Source organism: Sinohyriopsis cumingii, chromosome 5 (assembly GCF_028554795.1).
Source record: "Sinohyriopsis cumingii isolate HCF-2022 chromosome 5, ASM2855479v2, whole genome shotgun sequence".
NCBI lineage: Eukaryota > Metazoa > Mollusca > Bivalvia > Unionida > Unionidae > Sinohyriopsis > Sinohyriopsis cumingii.
The window spans coordinates 118,634,447-118,662,338 of NC_142965.1; the positions used below are offsets into that span (position 1 = coordinate 118,634,447).

The 27,892-nt window shown below is 36.1% G+C and overlaps 1 protein-coding gene across 3 annotated transcripts in view; it reads left to right on the forward strand.

The window, feature by feature from the left end:
* LOC149800059 (uncharacterized) overlaps positions 1-26,627 on the forward strand; it is an 89,086-nt gene extending 62,459 nt beyond the window's left edge. For all 3 annotated transcript variants that reach the window (XM_089957181.1, XM_089957183.1, XM_089957182.1), the window contains 5 exons: positions 9,127-9,242; positions 21,203-21,326; positions 21,846-21,988; positions 22,624-22,750; positions 23,538-26,627. In XM_089957181.1, coding sequence (XP_089813307.1) covers positions 9,127-9,242; positions 21,203-21,326; positions 21,846-21,988; positions 22,624-22,750; positions 23,538-23,754 — 727 coding nt within the window. In that variant the 3' untranslated portion in view covers positions 23,755-26,627. The remainder of the gene's footprint in view (positions 1-9,126; positions 9,243-21,202; positions 21,327-21,845; positions 21,989-22,623; positions 22,751-23,537) is intronic.
* Positions 26,628-27,892: the final 1,265 nt, after the last annotated feature.

Below are 27,892 nucleotides of genomic sequence, written 5' to 3' on the forward strand. Positions count from 1 at the left end.
CGTTCTGAGTACACATCAACTTTATTCCATGATGGATCGCAGTGTCCCCTGTATGTGGAGGAGTTCCTATCTAGTATTGCAGTTACTATGGGGAGCAGTTATTAACTAGAAATATCGTCTAAAACTAACATACCACACAGAGAGACATACAGAAAGACAGACAGACATACAGATGGATAGATAGATTGTGTAGTTGTCGTTATCATGGAGATGATTGGCCACGGTGTTATTGCCCGGATCGAGTAAACTAAATAAAATATGAGATTAATGGATGGAATAACATAGATTTTAGCAGAGATATAGAATAGACTAACTCAAGCATCTTATGCAAAATACAAAAGTTTAGTCAAACAAAATAAAATCGAACATGACATTTGAATGACTCACTTTCTCTCAGAAATATAGAAATCAGGCGAAATTCAATTTTATTACACTGATAGAACAAATTTCATCATATGATTGAGTGACTGATCGAGTTCATATTACCGGGAGACAACATTATCTGCTGCTTAAGGTCTTTCCCAAATCTCCGCTGGTGACCGATCAGCGTTACGGTATCGTTTCTCTCTCTCTCTCTCTCTTAAACTTCGGTTCATCTCCATCTTATAAGTCTCGGGTCATCAATCTCTTGATTGCAGACTGTGTTCTTTTCCCGCTGTACAATGCATGTTTATATAACTATTTTCTTTAATTCAGAACAAAATTATAGTACCCGACCTAAATACATGTCACGTCTGTGCGTCTCCTTGGATCAACAAATATTCCCACTCTCTTGCGTCAGATATCGTCTTTGCAACTCAAAAGAACTAGTTAATTTTGCACGTAATACACACCCACTATCCTATTATCATAAATCAATGTCATGTTAGCGGGCTACCGGATTTGAAATGGCCGTGACATAATTAGACCTATTTAGATAAAACTTCACACTCCGCTGTGGATATAAACTTACCGGCATTAGGCCGGTCGACTCACAACACTCGATTTCCTGCTGAAGAGAATTCCCAAATTAATTACACACGAATTAATGGACTTGACTACCTGTCTTAATACGTTACTTGTGCTAATTTTTGCTATTCGTTGACATACGTTTACAGACATATCAATTATCTGTATACGTTATACAAAGCATGACATATATATGATACAAATCATTTCAAGATAATTTGCATCTCACAATTTGTCAAAGAAGGAATACATGCAATCTTACACTAAATGATTTATGTTGCATACAATACAACTGAATCGGAACGCATTCATATAACAAAATATTACATGATATTCGTACAATACATGCATCATAAAACATGCACGATTATTTCTGAGCTCAACGAAAAATTGAAGTACGAATTTAGAACGAATACATTCAACAATAATTAAAGACTTACATCAATGAATATACATTGCATGCACTCGAGACTAACATTATGCTTTATTCGAGATTATCTCTTACTATGCAGCTGAATCCTTCTCCTTTTCGTATTCCTCGTTTTCAGACACGCATCAGTTAGACACTTTTTTAACGAGAAAAGGTACTTGTTATTATTCTTCAGTAAAATTCTTGACTTCCCACAGATATTTAGACTGCTTAATTTTACGATGGGAACTATTTGAAAACCCTGAATTCCGTCTGGGAACAAACACACACACACGCACGCACACACACACACACACACACACACACACACGTTTAGCTTAGCCAATCGGGATTACTACTTTGCCCACCGAAATGCTTATCATTCCCATAGAAGTCAGAATAATCCTCTCTAGTTCACCTTTATTAATAATAATTCTGGAAAAAAATGGTTTCATGACACTTGTTTCAAATCCTCCCCCCCCCCCTCCCCCGCGACATCTCTGGTTCTTACGAAACTCTGGTCATTTTACCGCTAGGACCTTGCGTTACCATTACACTCTATTTCTAAAGGTTAATTTAGCGAGTCCTAATTAAAATTCAATTAATTGCCCAAGCCAAAGATGTTAATTATCGCTAGCTACCAAGTCTATCGGCAGGCTAAACCATACGTCAATCTTAATGTGTACGGTACGTGACACGCTGACCAAAACGGAAAGCAGTGTAAAGTTATACTACAGAAATTATTCGAAACAATTTTGCACCATTGCCTGAGGATATCGCCGGAAATAAACAGAGAATTAAGTCACAATTTTAAGTACGCTGGCACTAAAGAAGCATTATTACGGACAGCATTATGACACCTTTACGGAATGATTCATATATGTTCAGTCAAAGAATGTTCTCTAGTAAATTCATACTTTAAAGACCAAAACTGTGAATGTTTTAGCCCAATCATCTCAGTCGAGACGCCGTAATGAATTGATTGGTGTGATGTTTGCATGACTTAGTTTGGTATGCAATGTTTATACAAGTCTAAATATTGAATGCAGAATAGCATTTCGTATGTGATTTTCAGATCACTTGAACAAAGACCTGATTGCATTAAGTTTTGTGTTCAAGTATTTATAAGTCAGGTATAGAGAATATATTAACACCCGAACCAGGATGAGATCCCGGGTTCTAGTTATCTTAGGTGCAGTACAAGTCAGTGTTGTACATTTTATGTAATGTGAGACATTTCCAGCGAATGATAACTATACTCGCTTCTAAAGATTTGATGTGCTTAGAATAAAAGGTGTAAGAATAGCTATGTCGTATTTCCAAGGAATTTATAGATATGGAACGTGTACAAGGCGTTAAAAACTATTTATATTTTCAGTCGAAATTTGCAAAATGAATAAAATAATAATACAGGGTCAAAAGTTACACTTAATGGGAATGTAACATTCAGCCGCCCTATCGGAAGTACAACATTCTAATGGGAATTCCAGTTTAAAAAAAAATAAACTGGTTAACATTAGGATGACCCAATAGCATCTGATGTGAAATATAATATTTAAACTACACCTACATCAATTTATATACTGGCCGGACAAGGTAGGATGTAAAAGATGGGGTACACAATAACACTGGACAACAAATTTTGACAAAAGTCATGTTACTGAAATAAAATTAGTCAATTCTTATCAATTTTTATGTGCTGAACACGAATATGACAGTCAAATTGCAAAATTGGCTCTAGTTTTTTTGTAATCTGCAAGAAATTAATGTTTACATAACGAAATGCATTCCAATAGTAAAAGGTCAACTGTAATAGCCTACCTATAAAAAATCAAGTCATTGACTACATCTTAGATTTCTTCGCCTGTCTCTTGTACAGCTGTTCGGGAGCATCTCTGAGGAGTGTCCAGCAGTAGTCAGCCAGCATTGTAGTGGACCATTTTCCCTGGTATCTTTGTTCCATTGTTGCGATATCTTGATGAAAACGTTCGCCGTGTTCATCACTAACAATACCACAGTTGCTAGGAAAGAAATCCAAATGGGAATGAAGGAAGTGAATCTTTAGAGACATATTGCAGCCAAGTTTCTTATACTTCATCAACATGTCTTCTACTAGTTCCTTATAGTTTTCTGCCCTAACATTTCCGAGGAAGTTTGTAGAAACTAGGCGAAAAGCATTCCATGCTTGTTTCGCGTCACCTTCCAGCAAGTTGTTGAACCGGTCATCTTTGAAAAGCTCTCGAATCGGAGGACCCACAAAAACTCCCTCTTTAATCTTTGCTTCGCTGAGTCGAGGGAATTTTTCATGCAGGTATCGGAATGCTGGCAAAGTCCGGTCAATGGCTTTCACGAAGTTCTTCATCAAACCTAGTTTGATGTGAAGGGGTGGTAGCAAGATTTTCTGAGCCTCAACCAGAGCTGGGTGTTGGATATTCTTCTCTCCAATGGCTACATTCTGCCTGTGAGTCCATTCCTTCCTCATGTAGTGCATTTCCCTTGCTCGGCTATCCCACTCGCATAAGAAACACATGTATTTTGTATATCCTTGCTGCAGTCCCATTAAAAGGGCAACTACCTTCAAATCACCACAGAGGTGCCAGCTGTACTTGTTATACTCAATGGAATTCAGTAGCTGCCTTAAGTTATCGTATGTCTCTTTCATGTGGACAGCATACGCTACTGGAATAGATGGAAGAATGTTTCCATTGTGCAAAAGCACAGCCTTGAGACTCAGTTTCGAAGAGTCCACAAATAGTCTCCATTCTTGTGGGTCATGAGTGATTTTTAAAGCATTCATGAGGCCCTCAATATCGGAACAGAATATCAGATTACTTTCCTTTCTGAAGAAAGGCTCCAATTGCTGGTGGCGCTTTCGATATGCAGTAATTGTGACATCTTCTTCTAGAAGATTCCATTGTTGGAGTCTTGATCCTAGCAATTCTGCCTTGTTCTTTGATAAGTCCAAATCACGAATCAGGTCATTTAGTTCTTCCTGTGTTATTCTGTGTGGGGTTGATGATGCACCACAGTGAAAATCTGGATCACTGCATGCTGATGGACCAGGAGAAGAACAGGTCGACTCACCTTTGTCTTCGTCAGATGAATCAAGAGAATATTCTGCTGGAGGTTCTGGAATAGGAAGTCCCTCACCATGTGGAACTGGTCTCAATGCAGACGGAATGTTTGGGTAGACTATTCTCGACTTCTTTCGCTTCGTTATTCCGCCGGAAAGAGGAGGAACCAAGCAGAAGTAACAGTCATTTAGGTGGTTGCTTGGCTCTCTCCACACCATTGGGACTGCAAACGGCATTGATGACCTTTTGCAATTCAACCACTGTGAAAGCTGTGTTGTACATGTAGCACAGCATATATGCGGAGCCCAAGGCTTGTCTTGGTCACCAACCTTGCATCCGAAGTAAAGATGATATGCCTTCTTCACTTGAGAATTGATACTTTTCTTCTGGTTGGCAAATGTCACTTCCCCACAAATATAGCAAAAATTGTCCGCGGTATTAACACACTTTCGAGGCATTACTGTTCTTTATTGTACGTAAATGGATAAAATAATAAGTTTTATGTAACAGTAGCTTGAACTGTCTCGCACAACGTCTAAAATATTTTAAATGCTGAACCTATCTGATTGGGCTTTATATAGTACACTGCTTACGTCAGCTTCAGCAGCCGCCTGGCATTAGTATAATAGGCCTACACATGTATAGTACACTGCTGACGTCAACTTACTTCAGCAGCCGCATGGCATTAGTATTGCATTGCATCAGAAAATGATGCAATCAACTGTGGATGATGTGAGCATGATGGTATTATGCAATGTTACATCATTATTCCGGATGTTGCTGCAGTCCTACTGGAGAAATTTACACAGTGAAACATAGAAAATGAGGTATATGAATATCTTCAAAACGAGAGCCAATACAAATTTTTCACGGTTATATTCGTGTTCGGCACACCAAAATACTACAGATTAGGGCCTTTTCAAGTCAGTAATGATTTCACTGTTGACCAGTGTAATCCAAATAATCTTTATATCACCCATAAATAAAACTAACTATCCTAACACCCTACAATTATGCCCTTTATTCCATTAAGACACAACTAATGCATGCTAACATCCTTAAAATCACTATAACCCTACCAGTGAAGTGATAGTAGGGAACAAAAGGGTATGAATATGCATTCACGTTCAGAAACATATTTATATAATATCATTAATGCAGTGAAATAATATAAAAGATTGGACTTATGTAGACATTTAAAATAATGGAGAGGAGAACAAAAACACGAACTTAAGGGCAGTCAAGATGAGATATCCTATTATTATAATTGGATGGTCATAAACTAAGCAACATAAAGAAGCAAAACAACAAGTTTTGTAAAACTTAACAAACAATTTAATTATGAAAGTTATAAACGAAAATACGAGAGGCGTTTACAGTGAATCTAAAACAATCCTGAAAAAGTTATATTAAAAACAAAAAAGAATGAAAAGTTCCGAACAAACTTCAGATCCGGAAATGTACTGGTCCACCAAGAAGCGTGACGTTGTAAGAATGCCATTGTCTAGAAGTCCTTTGTAGACTTCACAATAGTTTCAGAATAATAATATAGCCCAAAAAATCTGCACTTTCTTTTTCCACTGACCAGTCCAAAAAGGATGTTTTTCCGCTCAAAAAATATCTAAGTACAACATAACACACGTTTGCAGAACTCGTGTTACAGGAGGAACACAACAAATAAGAATGATTCCCTAAAATAGGAAAGAAATTGGATTGCTCAGTTCTCTCCTTATATGCACTTACTATTACGACAATATTTCACGTCATATCCCCAAGTGGCAGTTGATACTGCTCAATCCAATGTTTCAAAATACCTATTCATGTGACCTAAATCATGCAATAAGAATTCACCTAATAAGGGTAACCTGTACAATTTACAGCCATGAATAAATGTTTTTTAAAAAATGAGATAAAAATCATGTACCAGGAGTTACACACAACAATATAGATACACATATCTCTATGCTAAAAATTTCATAGAATTTAATATTACGGAACTCTTTGAAGAAAAGTTGAGAATCTTAGGTTATAAAAAAGTACAATAATGTAACATGCGTCGGTCGTTACGGTTCAAAATGAGAAAAGTAATGTTAAAACTTCATTTTTATTTGAAAATGATTGATCCAATTCATCATCAGGAGCATTTAAACACATCACCGTGTGAGCTAAAGCGAACGAACCACCGTTATCGCATCGTAGACAAATGCTTTCCGCACAGTATGCTCTCAAATTAAAATCAAACCCTCTGAATCCTGCTTTTTCGGCTGTTTTTCAACCCAAATACAAAACCTTGTACGAAATTAAACCAAACGCCATACCTTTCGCATTAGAATATCATCCAGCCTTGACAGTACAAAAATAGATCTTTCTAAAATTCAGAAAACGTCCATCTCCGAAACTCCACCCTGGCTACTTAAACAACCAAAAGTACTTTTTACGTTACATGATGGAAAAAAATCCGAGACAAGTCCTTCTGTCTTCCACAGCTCTTACCACGAACTCCTCACCGACTTTAAAAACTACACAAGAATTTACACGGATGGATCATATGATGAGGAAAAAGCTGATGCAGCCTTCGTTTGTGGAAATCACACAACGCAAGCTCGCTTACCAAATGGAACATCAATTTTTTCAGCCGAAATCAGAGCAATAGACCTTGCTCTGCAACATATAGAAAACTAACGTATTTTAAACAGCATCATCTTCTCGGACTCACTATCAGTACTTCAGTCACTACACAGCAGAAAACTGGAGAATCCAGTATTGAAAAACATACTCGTCAAAAATACCGAGCTAAGTGTCTCCCACAATATAATATACTGTTGGTTATCTAGCCATATTGGTATTAAAGATAACGAAAAAGCGGTTCACGCTGCTAAAATGGCCCTTACTCAAGAACCATCAGATTTTAAAATACCATATACTGATTTTAAACCTAGTGTCAGAAAGTCCTTACGTCAGAAGTGGCAGGCATCATGGAATGATGCATTGAATAACAAACTTCATGCAATCAAGCCAACTCTTGAAGAATGGACTCCTTCGTACAGAACCATGCGTAGAGAGGAGGTAGTTATTGCAAGAATCCGAATTGGTCATACTTATATCACCCACTCCCACATACTAAAAGGTTAAGACCCACCAGAGTGAGTTTCTTGCAATGAACCATTCACTGTCAAGCACTTTATGATAGAGTGTTTCGACCTGCAACCTACGCGCGATCAGTATTACAATGTGCATGACATGAAGGAACTTTCTGATACTATAAACATCACTCGTATTAAAAAGTTCCTGAAAGCAGTGAATATTTACTCTAAGCTCTGACTTCTTGCTATCACCTTGTGCAGTTTTATGCAATATATATACCGTCCCTTTTTAATACCTTTTCATCATTTTTCATTAACATACAACATTTACATCAGCCGTTGATCGGGAAGCTTTATTTTGCACCGTTACCATCTTACCGTTTTAATTTGAACTATTCGTTTTTTATATCGCTGGTCGATATGAGACTTTTCATAATATTAAAAGATTATACATATAACATTTTGTTTGGCGCTAAATAGCCTAACAGTGCTGATGCGCCGTTAAAACTAAATCAATCAATCAATCAAAACTACATTTACTATCCCACATTTGGTTTTAAGTTACCAAAACTCGGCTATCTACTGTCCAACATGCTGCTTGCTGCTACCATCATCTGTCCAACATCCAGTCAAACCTACTATCAACGCATTGTTTGACATGACCAGTACATGCTTATCTACTATCCAGTACCCAATTATATGCAATCTAGCATGCCTCTGCGGTGACAAATACGCAGTTGTCTACTATCCATCACCCTACACCTATTATCCAACACGTCATTTGTAGTAGCCAATACCTAGCTATATATATTCCAACACCCTATTAGACATTTTTGGGCGCAATCGATTGTTCTTTTTCAGCATAATGTTTCTTCACAAACTCTGCCTGGCGATAAGGAATAATCACAAAATTACAGGAACGATTTTGAAACTGTGTTCAGTAATTACAACCCCGAACGTGGAATTTTATCGAAGTGATTTCTTTTGTACGATTGAAGAGAGGGCAACTGTATTATCAATACCTCGAAATATCTGATAGAATTATTTAAACATATAGCTGATATGTATTATTTTATCATGAAATAAAATGTCCGCCTCACCCGAACGTTTTGGTACGGAATAGGCCTACCAAAAGAAGGGACGGCGGTGAGGTGATACTTGGATGCAGTTTCATGCATATAAGTTTGCTTAACGTATCCCAATGTAAAAATTATAAATTTCCCCTAGTTCAGTTTGTGAAATTTCTCACATAATTTGCATGGCTGATCTCTTATGTAATATTTTTTATGGATCTTACTCTCACTTAGTGTATGTATACTATTTGCATGTGTGTGTGTGCTCTTTCTGTCTGTTTTCACACATGAATAATTCTTGCTTAGGTTTGTCTTTCGTAGGAACACGTACGATGTTTTTGTTGTACGCCTTTTTCGTACGTGTGCGTTTTTGTTTTGTTTTGTTTTGGTTTGGGGATTTTTTGCGCCTGTTTTCCTCCTACCACAGCCCACCATCACCCCCGTCCAAAAGAAGAGATTGTCGCCGCTCCGTTATCAACTTTCATTTTTCTGTGTCTGCATGTATGTATAAATAACCTCCCTGTTATATTCTGTTACAGATTTGAATTTGCATCTGCAGCTTGTTCTTTGAATGAGGTGGAAACCATGTGCCCAGCGGTCATCAATGCCTACCGAGGCGCTTTGCAAATATATCCTGATCCATACTGTCATATAGGTACTTAGTCTAATTCTTTGTCGTTCAGTTCATTTAACCGTAACAGTCAGATTTAACCGTCATTGACCAAGGATTAATTGTACTAATAATAATACTTGTAGTGGTAATGGTGGTGGTGGTAGTAAATCGTATGATGTGTTTGAATAGTAGAAGTAGTGGTAATAGTACTGATATAAATTGTCTTTTCTTCCATTTGCTGGTCAAGTACTGTTGATTTAGATATGCGAACTTTATACTTGCGAATCGAATTCGCCACAAAAATTATATAACAAAGACAGCTACACATCCCTACGACTATCAACAACAACGGCAATAACAACAACTACAAGTACTGCTATAGTTATAAAAAAACAAATTTAAAAAAAATTTGCGTCGGATTCGTAATTTAAGGGTTACTAATTTTGATACCAGCTCATGTTATCTCGTGTCGATTGTTGTCTTTGGCAAAGGCATTTAACTCCATGCTTCCTTGGCAATATAGCCAGTAATGTGTCCAAAGTGTCAGTTAAATAGCCAATAGCTTTGTTCCTCGGACCGTTGTATGGTTTAAGCCACTTTCATTTTGCCCCGGGGTGGCTTTACCGATCATTGTCATCTCACTAACCACATGAGTGGAGTCTCAGGCTCGGCCAACATGGGCATGTTAGAAGACTTGCCAGTAGCCCATCATGGGACAATGGTTCTTACAGGGGGTTTTCCGGGTTCTTCCTCTACTATTTATACTAACCGCCATGTATGTCCTATCTTGTTCAGAAACAGCGTTAAACCCAAAACATCAACAACTACATGCAGTGTCATTTTGGTTTATATACCTAGTTGCTGTAGATTTACTATAGTTTCAATATCCAAGTTTACATAGATCTGTTAAGTGTATATTTTGCATGCAAAATCTTCTGATTCGCAAACTTCATAACAGCAAATAATTGATTATCTATTTTAAATTAATATTTTAACAGCATTTCCTTTGAAATATCAGAAAAGAGTTATTAGAAATATACCTTTTCTTTTTTTTTAAAAAAAAAAACTGATAATATCCATCATCACTGTCAAATTAAAATAGTTTCCTTAGGTTAATATTTTTACCTAAACCTTGTCTTGCCTGATTTAGCTAAGACGAGAGAGGGCCAAAAGTCATTCCAACAGGTGCAACTGAGGCACCAAAGAATGTCCAGTTTTTTGGGTGGTATCTAGTTAATAAATCTATGAGGGATAGCTACAACATTTACTCCATAGAATCAGTAAGAATTTCCACCTTCTGTTCAAACATTATCATAGTTTCTTATTCGTGAACAGTACTATTTCAAAATCGTTATAAAGTTTTGAATAGAAGACTTTTATCCTGGAAGGCATTGCTCTCAAGCAGTTATGGAATTGATTTCATAACATTTTGAGAAATGAAGTGTTCATCATACTTGTACTAATGTTACTGAGTCTAAATTTGCTGACTTAGAATATAAAAAGAAACGCGTTATTGAATGTTATGGGATTTTACAATTCCCAAATAAAAACCAATTCAAGCTATAGTTGTAATAAATGGACCTTCATCCTGGATGCAGTTCTTCCCTAGCAGTAGTTGTAATAAATGGACGTTCATCCTGGATGCAGTTCTTCTCTAGCAGTAGTTGTAATAAATGGACATTCATCCTGGATGCAGTTCTTCTCTAGCAGTAGTTGTAATAAATGGACGTTCATCCTGGATGCAGTTCTTCCCTAGCAGTAGTTGTAATAAATGGACGTTCATCCTGGATGCAGTTCTTCTCTAGCAGTAGTTGTAATAAATGGACGTTCATCCTGGATGCAGTTCTTCTCTAGCAGTAGTTGTAATAAATGGACGTTCATCCTGGATGCAGTTCTTCCCTAGCAGTAGTTGTAATAAATGGACGTTCATCCTGGATGCAGTTCTTCTCTAGCAGTAGTTGTAATAAATGGACATTCATCCTGGATGCAGTTCTTCTCCAGCAGTAGTTGTAATAAATGGACATTCATCCTGGATGCAGTTCTTCTCTAGCAGTAGTTGTAATAAATGGACATTCATCCTGGATGCAGTTCTTCTCTAGCAGTAGTTGTAATAAATGGACATTCATCCTGGATGCAGTTCTTCTTTAGCAGTAGTTGTAATAAATGGACCTTCATCCTGGATGCAGTTCTTCCCTAGCAGTAGTTGTAATAAATGGACGTTCATCCTGGATGCAGTTCTTCTCTAGCAGTAGTTGTAATAAATGGACCTTCATCCTGGATGCAGTTCTTCTCTAGCAGTAGTTGTAATAAATGGACATTCATCCTGGATGCAGTTCTTCTCTAGCAGTAGTTGTAATAAATGGACATTCATCCTGGATGCAGTTCTTCTCCAGCAGTAGTTGTAATAAATGGACATTCATCCTGGATGCAGTTCTTCTCTAGCAGTAGTTGTAATAAATGGACATTCATCCTGGATGCAGTTCTTCTCTAGCAGTAGTTGTAATAAATGGACCTTCATCCTGGATGCAGTTCTTCCCTAGCAGTAGTTGTAATAAATGGACCTTCATCCTGGATGCAGTTCTTCTCTAGCAGTAGTTGTAATAAATGGACCTTCATCCTGGATGCAGTTCTTCTCTAGCAGTAGTTGTAATAAATGGACATTCATCCTGGATGCAGTTCTTCTCTAGCAGTAGTTGTAATAAATGGACATTCATCCTGGATGCAGTTCTTCTCTAGCAGTAGTTGTAATAAATGGACCTTCATCCTGGATGCAGTTCTTCTCTAGCAGTAGTTGTAATAAATGGACCTTCATCCTGGATGCAGTTCTTCCCTAGCAGTAGTTGTAATAAATGGACATTCATCCTGGATGCAGTTCTTCTCTAGCAGTAGTTGTAATAAATGGACCTTCATCCTGGATGCAGTTCTTCTCTAGCAGTAGTTGTAATAAATGGACATTCATCCTGGATGCAGTTCTTTTCAAGCTATAGTTGTAATACTTGGAATCTAAGTTAAGTAAAAATTGTCTTTCTCCATTCTTCACTTTTTTCACTGATATTTTGTTTTTAATTTTGGTCATATTTTTAAAAAAATATCTTCTGTATGGTTTCAAGCTGTTATACCCTAATGTTTTGAAATCAACGCTGACATACTTACAATCATCTTTTCTCTCCGTGGTCTCCAGCTCTCACACAGTCCATGAGAAATGATTATGGTCATTTTAAAGTCTTGAAGATTAAGAATGTTTTAAAATGCTAATAAGCAATTTGTCATATAACCGTTGACTGTCATTTTAGACATATAGCACTTGTATAGATCGACCAGTCATAATCACGTATACTAATTCTACTTCTTTCCTATGACAGAGTAAAAGTCATTCGTATTGTTCTCTCTCTCTCTCTCTCTCGGACCCATGTTGACGTCACTTGGAAATGTTATTCCAGCTTTTAAGATGTTTATTTAAAATGTACAATGGTAACAGTTTGCATCTGATTACTGAGTCTAGATTTTATACCGCTATAAGCTACATCTAAAAAATTATTTTGTTAGGAAATTATTATTTATAACACTCATACTTCAGTGACTACATCCTAATTGCAAATTACCATTAGCACATAACTACGACATTTAAAACCATTCAGACAAATCAGGCGATACACATTTTGTCAGAATTATTTTTAGTTCATTAACTATCCTAATTCGACTGGTAAACTGTTTTACTATATTAAAACAACCTGAAAAATATTAAGTTGTATTTACAACTTGCATGGCCTGCTTCGGAAAAATATTTGAACACAAGATATACGCTCTATTTAAAAGCATCTCCACGGAGTAACATTGCGTCATTATTTGGTCAATTACATAAAATAATCCTACAGATTTAGATGACATGTATGCGTTCCGAATAATTTATATAACCAAAATAATAATAACATTTTACGTCTAGAAACAATTCACCATGCTTACATCCACTAAATATCCAGGTGCCAAATTGATCGCAGCTTGCTGAGTCAACGAAGATTTAAGAAGGATGTAATGAAAATACAATAAATGAACACCAGATCCATCCGCGAAATCTTCCGTTGATGCTAACAGTTTTCTTTACGAAGGAATGCTATTCTTGTGACGCTAGAACAATATCAACTACAGACTGCAGCTTTGAGAGTGTGACGATTCCAGAAAGCTTCAGATTAATAATTGCAAAAAATCCTGAACGCGAGATTTTATTTATACTCTAAATTCACTATTTTCGATTTTAAGTAAATTTAGTCCAAATAACATTGACTAGCAAAAACATAGTGTTTAGGTGAGTAGGCTTGATTTAAAACTTTTAGAAATTATTGTTCTGTCGGTGTTTTCTGTATGTATAGTTTAAAATAGCGTGTACAAGCAGCTATTCGCATACCATCTTTAATTTAAGAACGAATTCAGATATCAGTTGAAAAGAGGACCGCTGCTCCATTTTTCAAGATACTGATAATTGTCAACAATAGAATGATGAGATATGCAACAGCAGCCTGCTGGATAACGAACCATTCTCATATTTAAAATTTACCGATTCGAGAGTTAAACATCCTCACAAATGTATAGCCATTATTGTATTGGTAGCGAATATCGATGTTCATATATTGAATATGCTTGGTCTATTTACAGTACTGTAAATACGAAGAATTTCCTTGTTTAGCCTTCATCAGATCGCACTGTTGTGGTCGTCGGTGGCAGCTGCATCAATACTAAATTAAGTTTTTCGTGTGACCTTATAACTCTAGCACTATTTTGTGTTATATACGTGTTAATTACCTTGGAGTCTATATAGGGAATATGCGGTGCCAAAGGCCAGCACATATTTTCTGATGACTCAAAGCTATATTGTGATAGATTCAATAGTTTTCAAATAGTTGGTTAAATATTTCGTGAGCTTAAACTAGATGCATTAATTTAAGTATCGTGAGATAACGTGCATTTATTTGCACGTTTTGGGTAATACCAGGGTCAAAATAACATGCAGGAGAATACAATGTTGATTCATTTATTTCAAACATCAAAAGATGTATTCCATTGTTTTAGAGGACACGAGGATTTAAAGAGTCTGTTCAGTTATGATAACATCCAAACATAAATCATAAAGCGTGACAGCGAGAATATTAGAACAGTGCGGTACGACAATGGGATAAATTACGTATTTGATGAGGGTGAAGACACCAATTTGTGCTCAGCTACAACACATTTCAAAGATCTCGTAAATGCACAAGGTCGTTAAACATATATTCGACAAATACAGATACTGAATTTATGGAAAACAATGTTCCATTTTTTTTTTAAACAGCACATAAATGGTGACTCGATATCTGAAGTCTGTGCTTCAAAACGAACCATGGAATGGCAGAATTTGACATAACTCTGAAATGTTTAAAAGGTATTGAAGAAACGTTGCAAACTGCTGAAAATAATAGTTGTTGATTTGTGTCCTGTTTAGCTTTTCGTGACATCTAAATTCAGTTTATAAAACGCAAATCATTCTATGCGACGTTTTCTTCTGTGTTAAATAGCTCACAACAAGCACTTTTTAAGATATCTTGACACTAATGCTGACAGTAGGGTTATTTAAACAAATGTCAACTATCATGGCAACGAAAGACAAAATGAAATGAACATACGATATATTGACAGAATAAATTATTTCACTACAGAAAGGTATGTTTGAGTCAATTGGATGACCAGGCACAGCTTGATATTTCTGAGATACACCCTGACAGTGGTAAGCCTCTTCTAAATATACTCTTTGAGAAAGTAAAATCAAACTTTTTTATGACATAAACATTGCTATCAGAGAAATATTCAAAGATCGAAAGCCAAAAAAGGTATAAATTCACGAGAGAAACTTCTTACAGCTGACCAAATACATAAGGAACACATTCAGTACTTTTCAACCTAGTCAGGCACACTCGTACTTGCAATGAAACATTTCAACCTAGTCAGGCACAATCGCACCTGTAATGAAACATTTCAACCTAGTCAGACACAATCGCACCAGTAATGAAACATGTCAACCTTAGTCTGATAATATAAACCCGTTTGTTTTGTACACCCCTACCGATTTAAATAACGGAAATCTTTAATGTGATAAAAAGTGCAAGGAACTTAGTCAATTCATTCATTGATTTATAGTTTCTAACCTGACTCTGAGTAGAGTGGCCCAAACACCGTCATCTTATGCGCGTTTCATGCTTAACGGAAGTTTTCAGTCCAATAGACGGACATGCTCGGATCCATTTCCAGTTTCTGGACAAGTCCATTTTTAGCAATAGGGTGTATCACGACTACATATGTACATACATAAGTCGTCTGCTTCCGATATTTACAACGTCGAATCAAGCTAAGAAAATGACAACTACGCTTTTCGTGTGGATTTAAAAAGCGGTTTAATTTATATGTTCATGTACGCAAAGGGTTATAATTCCAAATTCTCCACGTTTTGTAATTTACGCAGTTATTCAGCATTTGCCGAATAGGATGAACTACGTCATTATGTTGTCTGATGGAAATAAACTTGCACATAATGTACGCAATATGGCGTCGTGTTTGCATGGAAAGTCCGTTAAGCATGAAGTGGTGCAGGGGAGGCCAGCATTAGTGTCATTTTAGTCAAGTCAGGTTCGAAATTATAAATCAGTGATTCAACTGACTTAGTTCTGTGCACTTTTTATCACATTAAACCATCTCGTTTTTGAAATCGGTAGGGGGTACAACAAACGGGGATGTAGAGTCAGACTATAGTCAGGCACAATCGCACCTGTAATGAAACATTTCAACCTAGTCAGGCACAATCGCACCTGTAATGAAGCATTTCAACCTAGTCAGGCACAATCGCACCTATAATGAAACATTGTAAGTCCTTGTGACTAAACATGGATCACTTTATCTCTAAATGCAATCATAAAATGAGTCGACTTTCTGCCCAAATTAATTTATGATAAAATGATACTTAGAATCAACAAACTTGACTACAGTTGATGAGAGAGAGGAAAATAAGTATATCAGTAGGATGGATAGAGCTATTCATTTATTTGGCAACTGATAAATTTGGAGATCCTGGAATGAGAATCTATGAAATAGTCCGAATTTCAAAATACTAAACAGTATGTTCATTTGGGGTATCTTCCTAACTTTACAGAGATGATGTTCACAATCATGCAAGTAATCTGAGATGATCCGGGAGTTTGTAAACATGAAATTTCCAAGACAGAAGAACTTACATTTCGTATTAAATGAAACGAAGCTACTCGCATAAATGACACAGTCATATTGTCATATTCAGTGGATATTGATGCTGAAGAAACAATAGTAGTTGTTAAATGCAACAAAATAATTGAGGAAATAGGAAAACGAATACAAAATAACAGAGATGCATATAATGTGTAATGGAAACCATATTAATCTGATATTACAGTCGAGAACGTGAATAGATATGGAGTAAATTCAACACGGAATTACATGAAAATGCGGAAACCAGTAAATATACGAGGTTCCTTTTGATAACTGTGTCAGGTAAAACTGGACAGTGGTGAAGAGTTGTGTTTTTTTTTTATCGAAATGTCAAGGTTTGAAACAAAAACTGCGTTCGTATTATTAGAATCGTAAAAGAATGAAAACTTTTCCAAACCCTGTTAATAATGGTGATTAGATAAACCTGAGTTCAATCTGAATAAGTTAACATTTGCGGGGTGTTTCTCATGCGATGTTTCGTGTTTAATAAATGTATTACACCGCAAAAGAAGGCAGTCTAACCTTTTGCGCGAGGCGAAAGGTTTTGAGTCCGGGGTAAGGCCAAAAAATTTCCGAGGAACATTTAGTTGATACATAACTGGGCATGTAAGGAGACCGTACTGCTAAGGAAATAAAGAGCAAATCTCAAAGCGAGGTAATGTGTCTTGATTTGATAAATAATTTTACTTGATATGAGTATTTGGATAATTGTGTTCATGAACTTGTCTTCAATTATATAGGAATCATTAATGTAAAGACTTGATTATTATTAGGATTGCTGACGCTTTATGACAATGAATTGTTAATAAGCATTAGGAAGTATAAGATTAGACATGAAATTTTGTTTTATCTACTTTTTTTTTAATTACGATGAAAATTAGTTATCCTATGAATTGGATTGAATTAACTTTTCAGCTGCATGGTGGATTAGACATGAATTTTTATTACATCTATTTCATTAACTATGATGTTAATTGTTCAAATATGAACTGGATTGTTTGAGCAGTGTGGTGGGATATACGGTCATCTATTGAAAAGCCGTATATTTGCATGTGTCCGACATTTAGTCAAGATAGTGATTAGCAGGGACTTAATTAGTAATCAAGTTGGAGCATGCTATGCTGTCGATCAGTTAGTAATGCTTATTAGCACTGTTGGAGGAATAAATTACTTATCCTGTACGTGGTTAACTGTCTATGGAAAGAGAGAAACCGCGTGTATAAATGCGGAACTATTGTATCGAATGGAAGGTTATGACATGAGGCCAACTAGAAGTAGATTTCTGTTGTGGGTCGGAAAGGGAATGTAAACTCCGTTTCAGGATGTGAGCTATGATCAAAGGATTATGCCGCACTGTTTATTTTAAAAAGGAAAATAGCTTCCACGGTCGAACGCAGGGTGAACGAAATGTTTAATAGTCCGGACGACCGCGAGAGAGGGAGAGGGGGCAGTGAGTGGACCACTAAAGGATGTCGGTGACGCAAGAGTGGGACAGAGGGAACAATGTTAATGTGCAAATCGACACCAACCAGCAAGCTATATTGATCCTGGACAGTGACCAACAACTAGTCATTATGTTATGCAGATATGCCGGACAATTTAAGATCGAAATGCTCACTCAATTCTTGTATCAAATTTTGCCGTATCTTTGTAAATGGAACTGCTTATTGCATTTTTAAACCTTGTGTTAATTTATTTTTCTGGTAGGTGTGCATCCTAAAATTTGTCTTGTACAATTTTATTGGGTTTAGTTAATTAAATTATTATATTCCGTATACGGGGGCTCGTGTCTTTTTGTATTCGTTATCTCTTCTCCAGAGGTTATTGAAATAGGTTAACGCCATTTACGAGCGCATGAAGGCGGCTATATGGCTAATATAACTGGTGGAGGAAGAACCAGGGGAAAAAAATCCGGTAAGAACCACCGATCCACGGTAAGCTACTGGACAGTTTTCTCACATTGGCCCGGCCTGAAATTCGAACTCACGCGGACAGATGCTAGATGGCAGTGAGCGGTAAATGTCAGGACTTTACACTAATCGGCCTCCCGGCGCCCCTCCTAGAGAAGAAACGCAAAGTGCTAATACATGTGTTCCAGTGTATATTGGGCAATAACTGAGGAAGGTTATATATTTGTTATCTCCGCATAATATGTCACTTCATTTTATATTACAATTTGTGTGTTTGAGTGTGCGCGTGCGTGTGTGTGTGTGTGAACACAATTTTAAATATATGCATATTATGCTGAATCGTTTCCTCATCTATCGTTTGTTTGTTTTTTTTTTCTTTCTTTTTTCACAAATGATACAGAAGGAATTGTTTTGGTATAGCGCATGCATATACAGACGTGTCTCACATAACCCTGGCATTTCGGCACATGTGGGCCATGATGGTACTTTCGTTTGGCCGGCTATGTAAAATTTTGCCCTCATGTGAAGCAATGCCATTGCAATGATCTGAAATGGCAATATATTATGCCTTGTTCAGATGTATGGAGACGCATGTTATATCTTAGGCAGTGACGTCTGCTGCACCACTATTATGCGTAGAAGGCAGCAAAGTGACAAAGTTATCTTTCCAATGGTATTATTCTTGCATTGCTATTGTCAAGTTATTACTATCAGTAATGTCATACTCGTCGTTATCAATAGCCTCATTATCACTATTTTCATGTTTATTATCAAATCATATTATTATTATTATTATTATTATTAACAGTATTATTGTTGTTGTTGTTGTTACTGTTACTATTCATTTTTCATTTGTTTTTTATTGATACTTAAGCTCGTTTAATGTATGTCATTGATACTTTGTAATATACTTAATTTTTTAACTGCTATGTTTAGAACTAAGCTAATGAATACCATTATTTCGCCAGTTTCCAGGCGGTATATGAGTTTCTTGTTGAATCATATTAGAGGTTTTAAAAATTTGCATCGTTGCTTCTTTTCCCATTTTATATTTGTGTCTTCACCTAGTGGGTGTATTTATCCGCTACATTTGCTCTTTTCATTTCTTTTTTTTTTTTTTTTTTTTTGTTCTAGGGTTTAACGCCATTTTTCAGCACAAGATAGGCTATACATGGCGGCCAGTATAACTGGTGGAGGAAGAACCCTGGAAAACCCAGGGAAGAACCACCGACCCACGAGAAGCTACTGGCAGGCTTTCCCACGTACCCGCGCTAGCCGAGCCTTGGACTCGAACCCACGCAGACAGAGGTGAGATGGCAGTGATCCGGAACGGTGAGCGCTTTAGACCACTCGGCCACTCGAGACCCCTTTCATTTCTTATAAGAGCCACCTGGAACTCTCATGTCCTCCTTTAGGCATCAGTGCAGAAGTCTTGTTGAATTCGGTTGATCGAAACGCACCGTGTCACAAGAAATCCAAACTGCAGTCAGATCAGACATCAGTACCATCAACCAGCAAGCATATTCGTGTTTGTATAAGACTGGAGGGCTTACACTGCACGTTTGTTATGAATATATAAGTATTACCCTTTAGTGCTAAACCTCCTCTGTACATTGCACGAACATTCCAAAATTTCATAATGTTCAACTCAGAAAAGAACCCACACTGAAAAGGATTAGAAAGATTTTTGTAATATTTTTAATGAGCGGAAAGAGAACCATCACCCATCCATTTTCCATGAAAATTACTAACTTCGAACATTTTTTTTGAAAATGAGCATAGGTATGACAGGGAAAATATGGGCGGATGGTCACTCATACTATAGCCGACAATGTAATCAACAAGCATTTGTCGCAAAAATGATTTTGTCTGATACATGTCATCTTGTGCATACAGTCATATATCAATCATTCTTAATATCGTTATGAATAACAAAAGAGATAAGAAGATAAAGAGTGGGTATCTCTATAATAAAAAAATTTACTTCTTAGACTGTGTAAAGAAAATATAGAAAGCTCCCTTAGTTCATTCATATAATGCTCCCAGTGGACCCCTCCTCCATCAGTCGGGTCACCTCTTGCACAATATATTGGCGTTGAAGAAAAGCTATTTTATCTGCTGTTCCTAACTATGTTTACACACCATTCGATCATGCCGCTGGCTTGTGCATGTGACTTATAAAATATTAACCATCTCTAAAAAAAATTTTGGGAACAAAGAAAGTCTACCTGTGTCCCCTGGCGAGGCCTTTTCTTTGAAACAGATTGGCCTGTTTTTCAGTGTCTCATTTGCCTGTTTCATTTCTGAATCGATGAGTGTATTTGTAGGATGCTTATGGCGGCTTTTACCGAGTTCTCTACGATATATTGTTTTCTTCCTTTCTCCTTGTCTGCACATCTTGTTTCATTTTCGTCTAGGTAGAGTTATTCCATTCATTTTCTTTCCATGTCTTTTCCTAAGCTCAACGATTGTGATATCGTTTTTGTATATTTCCAGAGTGCCACCGACGCTAAGTGTTCTTGCCAAAGTTTATATATGTATTAGCTCTGACCGTATTGCTAAGAGCTGTTATCAGCTGGTCCACTGGCTAAGTTCTTGTTCTCACACTTCCAGAAAAGTAGAAACACATTTTTATATGGTTTACTTGCTTTTATATTGGCTATATTTGTACAAGCAATCGTTATCTTTCAGTTAAATTAGTAATGAGATATGTTATATGTACCCACTTGTGTTTTGTCGACCCCAGTATACTTTCCAAGCATTGACCTTCCTCGATATTCGGATAAGCTTTCATGACTGAATATGTGGCATTATTTGTATTTTTTACAGAGTTGTGCTTACTTGAGTACGGTAACTGTGGAGGAAAGTTTCGTCGTGACATGCCCATGGAAGCGATCCAGAGTAAAGGGGCCGATTTTGTTGCCTATAGCCATGGAATCCAATACATTTGTGGGTACGCACGGTATAAACATATTTTTTAAAATGTATTTTTTATCAAATGTCTCTTCTGTTTAATGAAGTTGGTTAATATAGTAATACATTATGTCTTCTGCCGATTGCAGCCTTGAAGAAAGTATAGCTAGCTATGTGCAAACAATGTACATATGGTCAAATCTTTTAAATAATTGTGAAGTTTGTATCATATCGTACACGAGTTATTATTCTGTAGTAGAAAAAGAAACTGAAAAACAAACAAAATGGAACCTTCGTTACTGAATATTTAACCAAGATTATGTATATCCAAAAAGAAAACTGAGAGAACTTAGGGAAAAGAATAAAAAAAAAGATTTTATTTTGAACAAGTTGAAATTAGACAAATACTCAGACTGGGTGGGATAGCATGAGTCAGCGATGTACCGTCTCATACCGGCAATTCCATCAAAAGCTAATTACTCTACTGTTCTTTTTGTGACGAAACATTTTACTTAGTCACCAGTTAATCGTAATTTTTATATTAACCCCGCCGGATCAGATTAGGAAAGCCCAACGTCGAGTGCATGATGAATGGCAGCTCCTGTGCAGGCTTCATTTCTCTGATGACCTTTCCCGATATGTTTGGAATCCAGTTGGAGCATGCAAGCTACCTAATGAATTACGGATGTAAAGACATAGACTGTAAGTCTTCGTTATGAAAAGCCTTAAAACTGGCGCCTGTTTCTTGAATTGTATGGGCTCTGTGTTTATTGTGTATCATGTTCAGACAAATACTTTGCTGATGGTGTAGGCCTTCATGAATCGCCTTAGAGATTATTGAGTTAGCCCTTTGTAAGAAAGGGAATTGCATTGAATAATGTAAAAAGAGTGCAATAAACATAAAACTTAATTTTTAAAAAGGTACAGACGGGTTTTTTAACGAAAGTAAAGAAATCTGTGCTTTTTAAATCATCCAATCATATTTTACTGTGATAGTGGGAGGTATTTTGTTAGCCCGAAGCCACATGAAATAAAGTTGAACAAACACGATACTATCTGCTTAAAAGAAATGTGCACCATTTGTGTTTAGACTTCTTAATAGTGTGTGTGTGTGTTTAGTGTTTTATAAATATCAGGTATCATAGTAACCAAACGTTCCAAGTATAGATGTTTCAACGATAGCTGAGTAAATTGAACTCTCATTGAAAATAAATATTTCCTTGTCCAAATATATTCCTTCTATTAAATATATTATAAAAAGCCTAAGTATATCGGAAACATGTGATCAGTATATATATATATACGTATCGGTTCTCTCTGATTCTTATCTACTACAGCTCTGACTTCGAACATTTGGTGTCTGAATGATCAGTTTACATCAAGTATCTTCCAGACATGCATTGACCATGTGTTTGCTAAGTCGAGTTCAGTTCCTGAGACGCCATATGACGTCATGTCATGCGGGTGAGTTTACCTCTCTTACTGTTATAACATTGTAGTAAATTTAGTCATTGTCGCTGATAAAATTTTTGTATAAACTTGATATGATCACCTCATTTATACTCTCTTATAGTACAAGTCACATGGGTCTTGTATTTGCATTTACTCATCTTAAATTAAATATAAATTGTTCTTTGAAAATTTAACACTGATTTTCTTTAACCAAAGTCTAATCAGTCGTGACTATTGAATGCTCTGTACCTTAACTGTCACCAAGAAACTTCGAAATGAAACGTATATGTCGCTGTGGACTTTCACAGTGGTGGTCATGTACTAAACTCGGGTCAAAATAAGAGCGCGTCGAGTGCAATTGTCACAATCGAGGGTAGTACGAATTTGTTTTACAATATGCGTAGCTTTCATTGTGACATTCAATCCGGATTGTACTGGATCACACCTTTGGTTTCATTTTGTCCAAAATTGTCTGCGTGCTTTAACGTTAATTTTGCTGTATGCGCCTCTCGAGGCGTCTAAATGACGACCTTCCACTGAAGTATGGATGCATACGAATCCAAATGAAGTGAATACTTGCCACTTAAAGGAGTGTAGAAACAAATTCTAGAAATTGACACACATTACTGAAATAGTCGGTGTTGAATGCCTACATGACCCGTGTGACTTGTAATATAGCTGGCTTGAGTCATATACCATCAAAAAAGGATTTTATATCTTCAATTTCTAAATAAATACATACAATTATTTACTTTACAAACTGCAGCCGGTTAAATAGTAATATCTGTTCTCATTACAGAACGTACCATGAGACTGCCAACTGCATAAATAGTATCATCGCAAAAAAATGCGGGCAGGAAGTTGTTGACTACTACATTAAGTGGTCTCCAGCGGTGTTCCGGTTGGCCCAGGGATGTGGTTCATGGAAAGTCTCTTCCGCAATTCCCGTCAAAAAGAACACGACGCTAATGTTCATTCAGCTTTCTGTTGCCTTGCTTTTCCTTCTCAAGAACTGAGCACCATGTCAGTGGCTCTTTCGTGTTCACCCGATCAACTATTGTTTTACTTACTCTATTTCATTTACATTATTATTTATCTGTTTACTTCACTCTTTGTTGTTGGATATGCTCTATATTTTACTTTCCTGATATCCCGGATATATAAATATCACGAGTTTTTTTAGTTATGCTGCACAACATTTGGAGTACAGTAATAGTTAAAAAACGAGTTCATATTTCCCATACAAATGCAGTAACCTTATTATTATACACTCATTTCATTTTCCTACCTACGGTTTAATACTAAAATAATACACTAAAAGAAACAGAGTAATTGAATGTATGCTGTATTTCAAAATAAATACACAACCGTATATTCATTAATATACAGTAACAATATTGATGTGCACATAGCAACGCCAAAATCCCTTGAACTTCGTCGCGCTCTTCATATTAGTTTTACAAAATACTTGTATTGCTCTACTTAAAATTGACAGTTAGAGCCATATTTTGAATGAATGTTCATTAAAACAACTTTTCCATTTGGAATATATGGATTTTGTATTTCTGTTGATCCAACTTAATTTCTCTTTTCTTTTGGTGATGGACTGGATTTATTAGCTGAGTCATTTCCATACTATGTACATGTGATTTGAGCAGTGAACTGTCATTGAATCAATCGCACCTCTGTTTCTTCATTGATTGCTTGGAATCATAATGTACAAACAATATTAATTTTTTTATTGAAATTATCAAAAGACCGTGTGGAATATCACATTTATTTCTTTTTGAGTGCAGAAGTGAGGATGTGATTTTTGTTGGAAGTGTAGTTTAAATTACAGTAAAACTTTCCTGTGTGCATCAAGTTTTGGAACCTTGACAAGGAACATCAGCATTCGGATTTGCAGATCCAAGAAAATACATTCTGGGGAAATTCAAGATGCAAACATGTAAATATATTTTATTGCCATTCTTATTACTAGCTGAAGAAGACATATGTTTATGCTGTTTCACTTGGATGCTCTCTGTAGAAGGGCCCCAGTCATGTACATGAAATGTATGACTATATCGCTACTCTAATTCCAAACATTGTATCACTACACTTAAACAGGTAAATGTGCAAAGCAGCTACTGTGTAACACCTACCAGAAATAAAACTTACTCCTCGTCTTGGGTTTTTGACTACTGTGTGGCAGCTACCAAAAATAAGACTTACTCCTCATCTTGGCGTTTTGACTACTGTGTGGCAGCTACCAGAAATAAGACTTAGTCATCATCTTGGATTTTTGACTACTGTGTGGCAGCTACCAGAAATAAGACTTACTCCTTATCTTGGCTTTTTGACTACTGTGTGGCAGCTACCAGAAATAAGACTTACTCCTCTTCTTGGCTTTTTCACTATGAGGCTCTTACATTTCTACTAGAACCTTACAGTTCATATTTTCTCCAATTCAGTATGTGATAGCCCATGGCCTCAATATGCGTTCCTAAGTTATCTTTTTTAAGACATTAGAGAGCTCTGATCATAGTCTGAGCCATTCTGTGTGCGAAACGTTACAAACATTTCTTCCAAATAAATCTTTAAATGATCAGAATGGTAGTTTCAATGCTGCGTCTCTCACTTTTATTGTGGATATTGCGAACATCACGTTCATTTGTTTGCTTGTTTGAAAGTTTCATTTTTGACTCGGCTAACTTATTCACGTCGTTAACTTTAACGTATCTAATTTCAAATGGACGAAAGAACTTCTTACTTCATACACAAACAAATATAATAAACCAAAAGCTAAACCTCGGCTACAAGAGCGTACATTGTTTACAACTAAAGACGTTCATAATACACGATCCATTTTCAGACACGTTTTGTGCTATATGAAGCCTTTCAGTATGGAAAATACTGCACAATTCTGATGATGTAAAGTGAAAAGAGAAAAAAGCATGCATACATACGTACGTACGAATGTGCGTGCGTGCGTACATACATACATACATAGATACATACATAGTATGTAGCATACATACATACATACCAGCATACATACATACATACATACATACATACACACACACACACATATACATACATACATACATACATACATACATACATACATACATTTCATGAGAAATTAATATCCAGTTTCTGCACATTGTACTTCAGAATCGAAATTAACATTTTGCTTCTTTGTAAGAGAAGCCTTGAAGGCTATTATCATCAAAGTTCGATAATCACCATCAAGCCCTTATTACATTTCAAGACTCCTTTGATAAAGTATGGCTTATTTAGTTCATTATATTGACTAATCATGGCACTGAACATGAACCATTTCCATCGTTTATCGTTGCCATATTTTCGACATTAATATCTCATACTTTTGCCGTTCTGTCTTTATGATCTGAATTATATCTGTATAAAAATAATTTATTTAATATTCGTGAAACTACTTTCATATCCTCATGGTAAAAAAATTCGGTTAATTCCTGTGAGTTAGTGATGCTGACTAATGAGATGGAGCAAGAGAGAGCCACCAGAATTTTAGCATGGAGAGAAAGCCAAGAGACCTTTGTATAAAATGAATCAAATAAAAGAACTCGGCATGAAGAGTGTAACAATTTTGAAGCTTAGTTTGAGATCATCTAGTCACCAAATTTAAAGGAGAAAATAGTATGTGTAAAGAAATATATTTGGATTGTTTGCTTTGTTTTTGTTTTGTTTTGTTCTTAGTTTGTGTGTTGTTTTGTCATTTTTTTCCTAATTTTGGCTCCTTATTGTAATTGTGAGCTATTACGTCCTTTCGTAACCACATCACTTGGAATAAATATGTTTATTGCTGTATAAATAAAAAAAATCATGTCCATTATTTTTGTACTACATTCTTTTGACATGCAATTAAAATATTAGTTCGATTAGCTTTATGTCTCATTCCTTTTTGCCAAAGCCGAATATCACATATATTACTCGTTCTGCTCGATTTATTTCTTCGCACAGTTGTTCTAGCCATCCTGACACGATACAGTTTCAAGTTTTGATGACAGTTGGAATCCCCCATCCACTTAGTTCTAGTAGCCTAACAGATAACGCATTGCAAATTCCCGTTAGAGTGAGTTATCGTTAGTAACAATATGTACTGAATGACGTGTGTCACTTTGCGAAATTTGACAGTTGTAACGAACTACAACGTCGACAAATCCTTGTCTCTTTTTGGTGTGTATCACATGTCCATCAAATCTCCACAGAGGAATGTGGATATGTGATTTAATCTTATTTTTAACTGTACATCTAGTAGCCTCGTTCAAGCAGACTGTCGCATGAAATATTCAAAATAAGGCGTCTTGGTGATGTTTTACGAAAAAGGTATCTCTATACATAAAACAAGATGACGTATACAAAGTTGAAAATATTTTGAAACTGATAAGAATCAACAATAAAAGGTAGTTAATTGTTAAACAGTCCAACAGATGGAACCATCAGAAAACATTATTTTGGCATATATATATATATATATATATATATATATAAAGAAAAAGACACAGAGAGTGAATTTTGAGCTTTTCAGAGATTTAACTCTCTAGAGAAAAGCATATGTTGAAAACATACAGAATTTTAAACATTTAGGAGATAACATTTGCACGTCCTTCGGGTTTGCATTGATCACCAAAACCAGATGAGAAAATATTAAATAACAAAATATCGCAGTTGAATTAAAAAAATTGTACACATGAAAATGTGATAATTTGATTGCAATAAACAATGTCATACCATGGTAGTAAATTACACGACAGAAGAAACAAATAATAGAACACTCAAATATATGAAGCTGATTCCAACTCAAAAGAGTTTAGAAACAAAAACAGAGTTTAAAAGACTGCATCGGGTGTACGAGATTTTGAACAATACGAAAGTGAAAATCACATAGATATCAGTGCAATCTTGAAGACATTTGACCTTTCAAATTTCATTCAACGAATATTTAGCAGCAGTTCCAGCGAATGTTTAATTGAATTGTGGATTTTTCCTGGACAAAATTTGTATGTGTACAAATATATATATAATGGTTTGGGTATTGTATTATAAAAAATATGATTCTGTAGTTTAGATACTTTAATTTAAAATACTTTTGGCATTTTATTTGTCATGGATGCAATCACTTTTCAC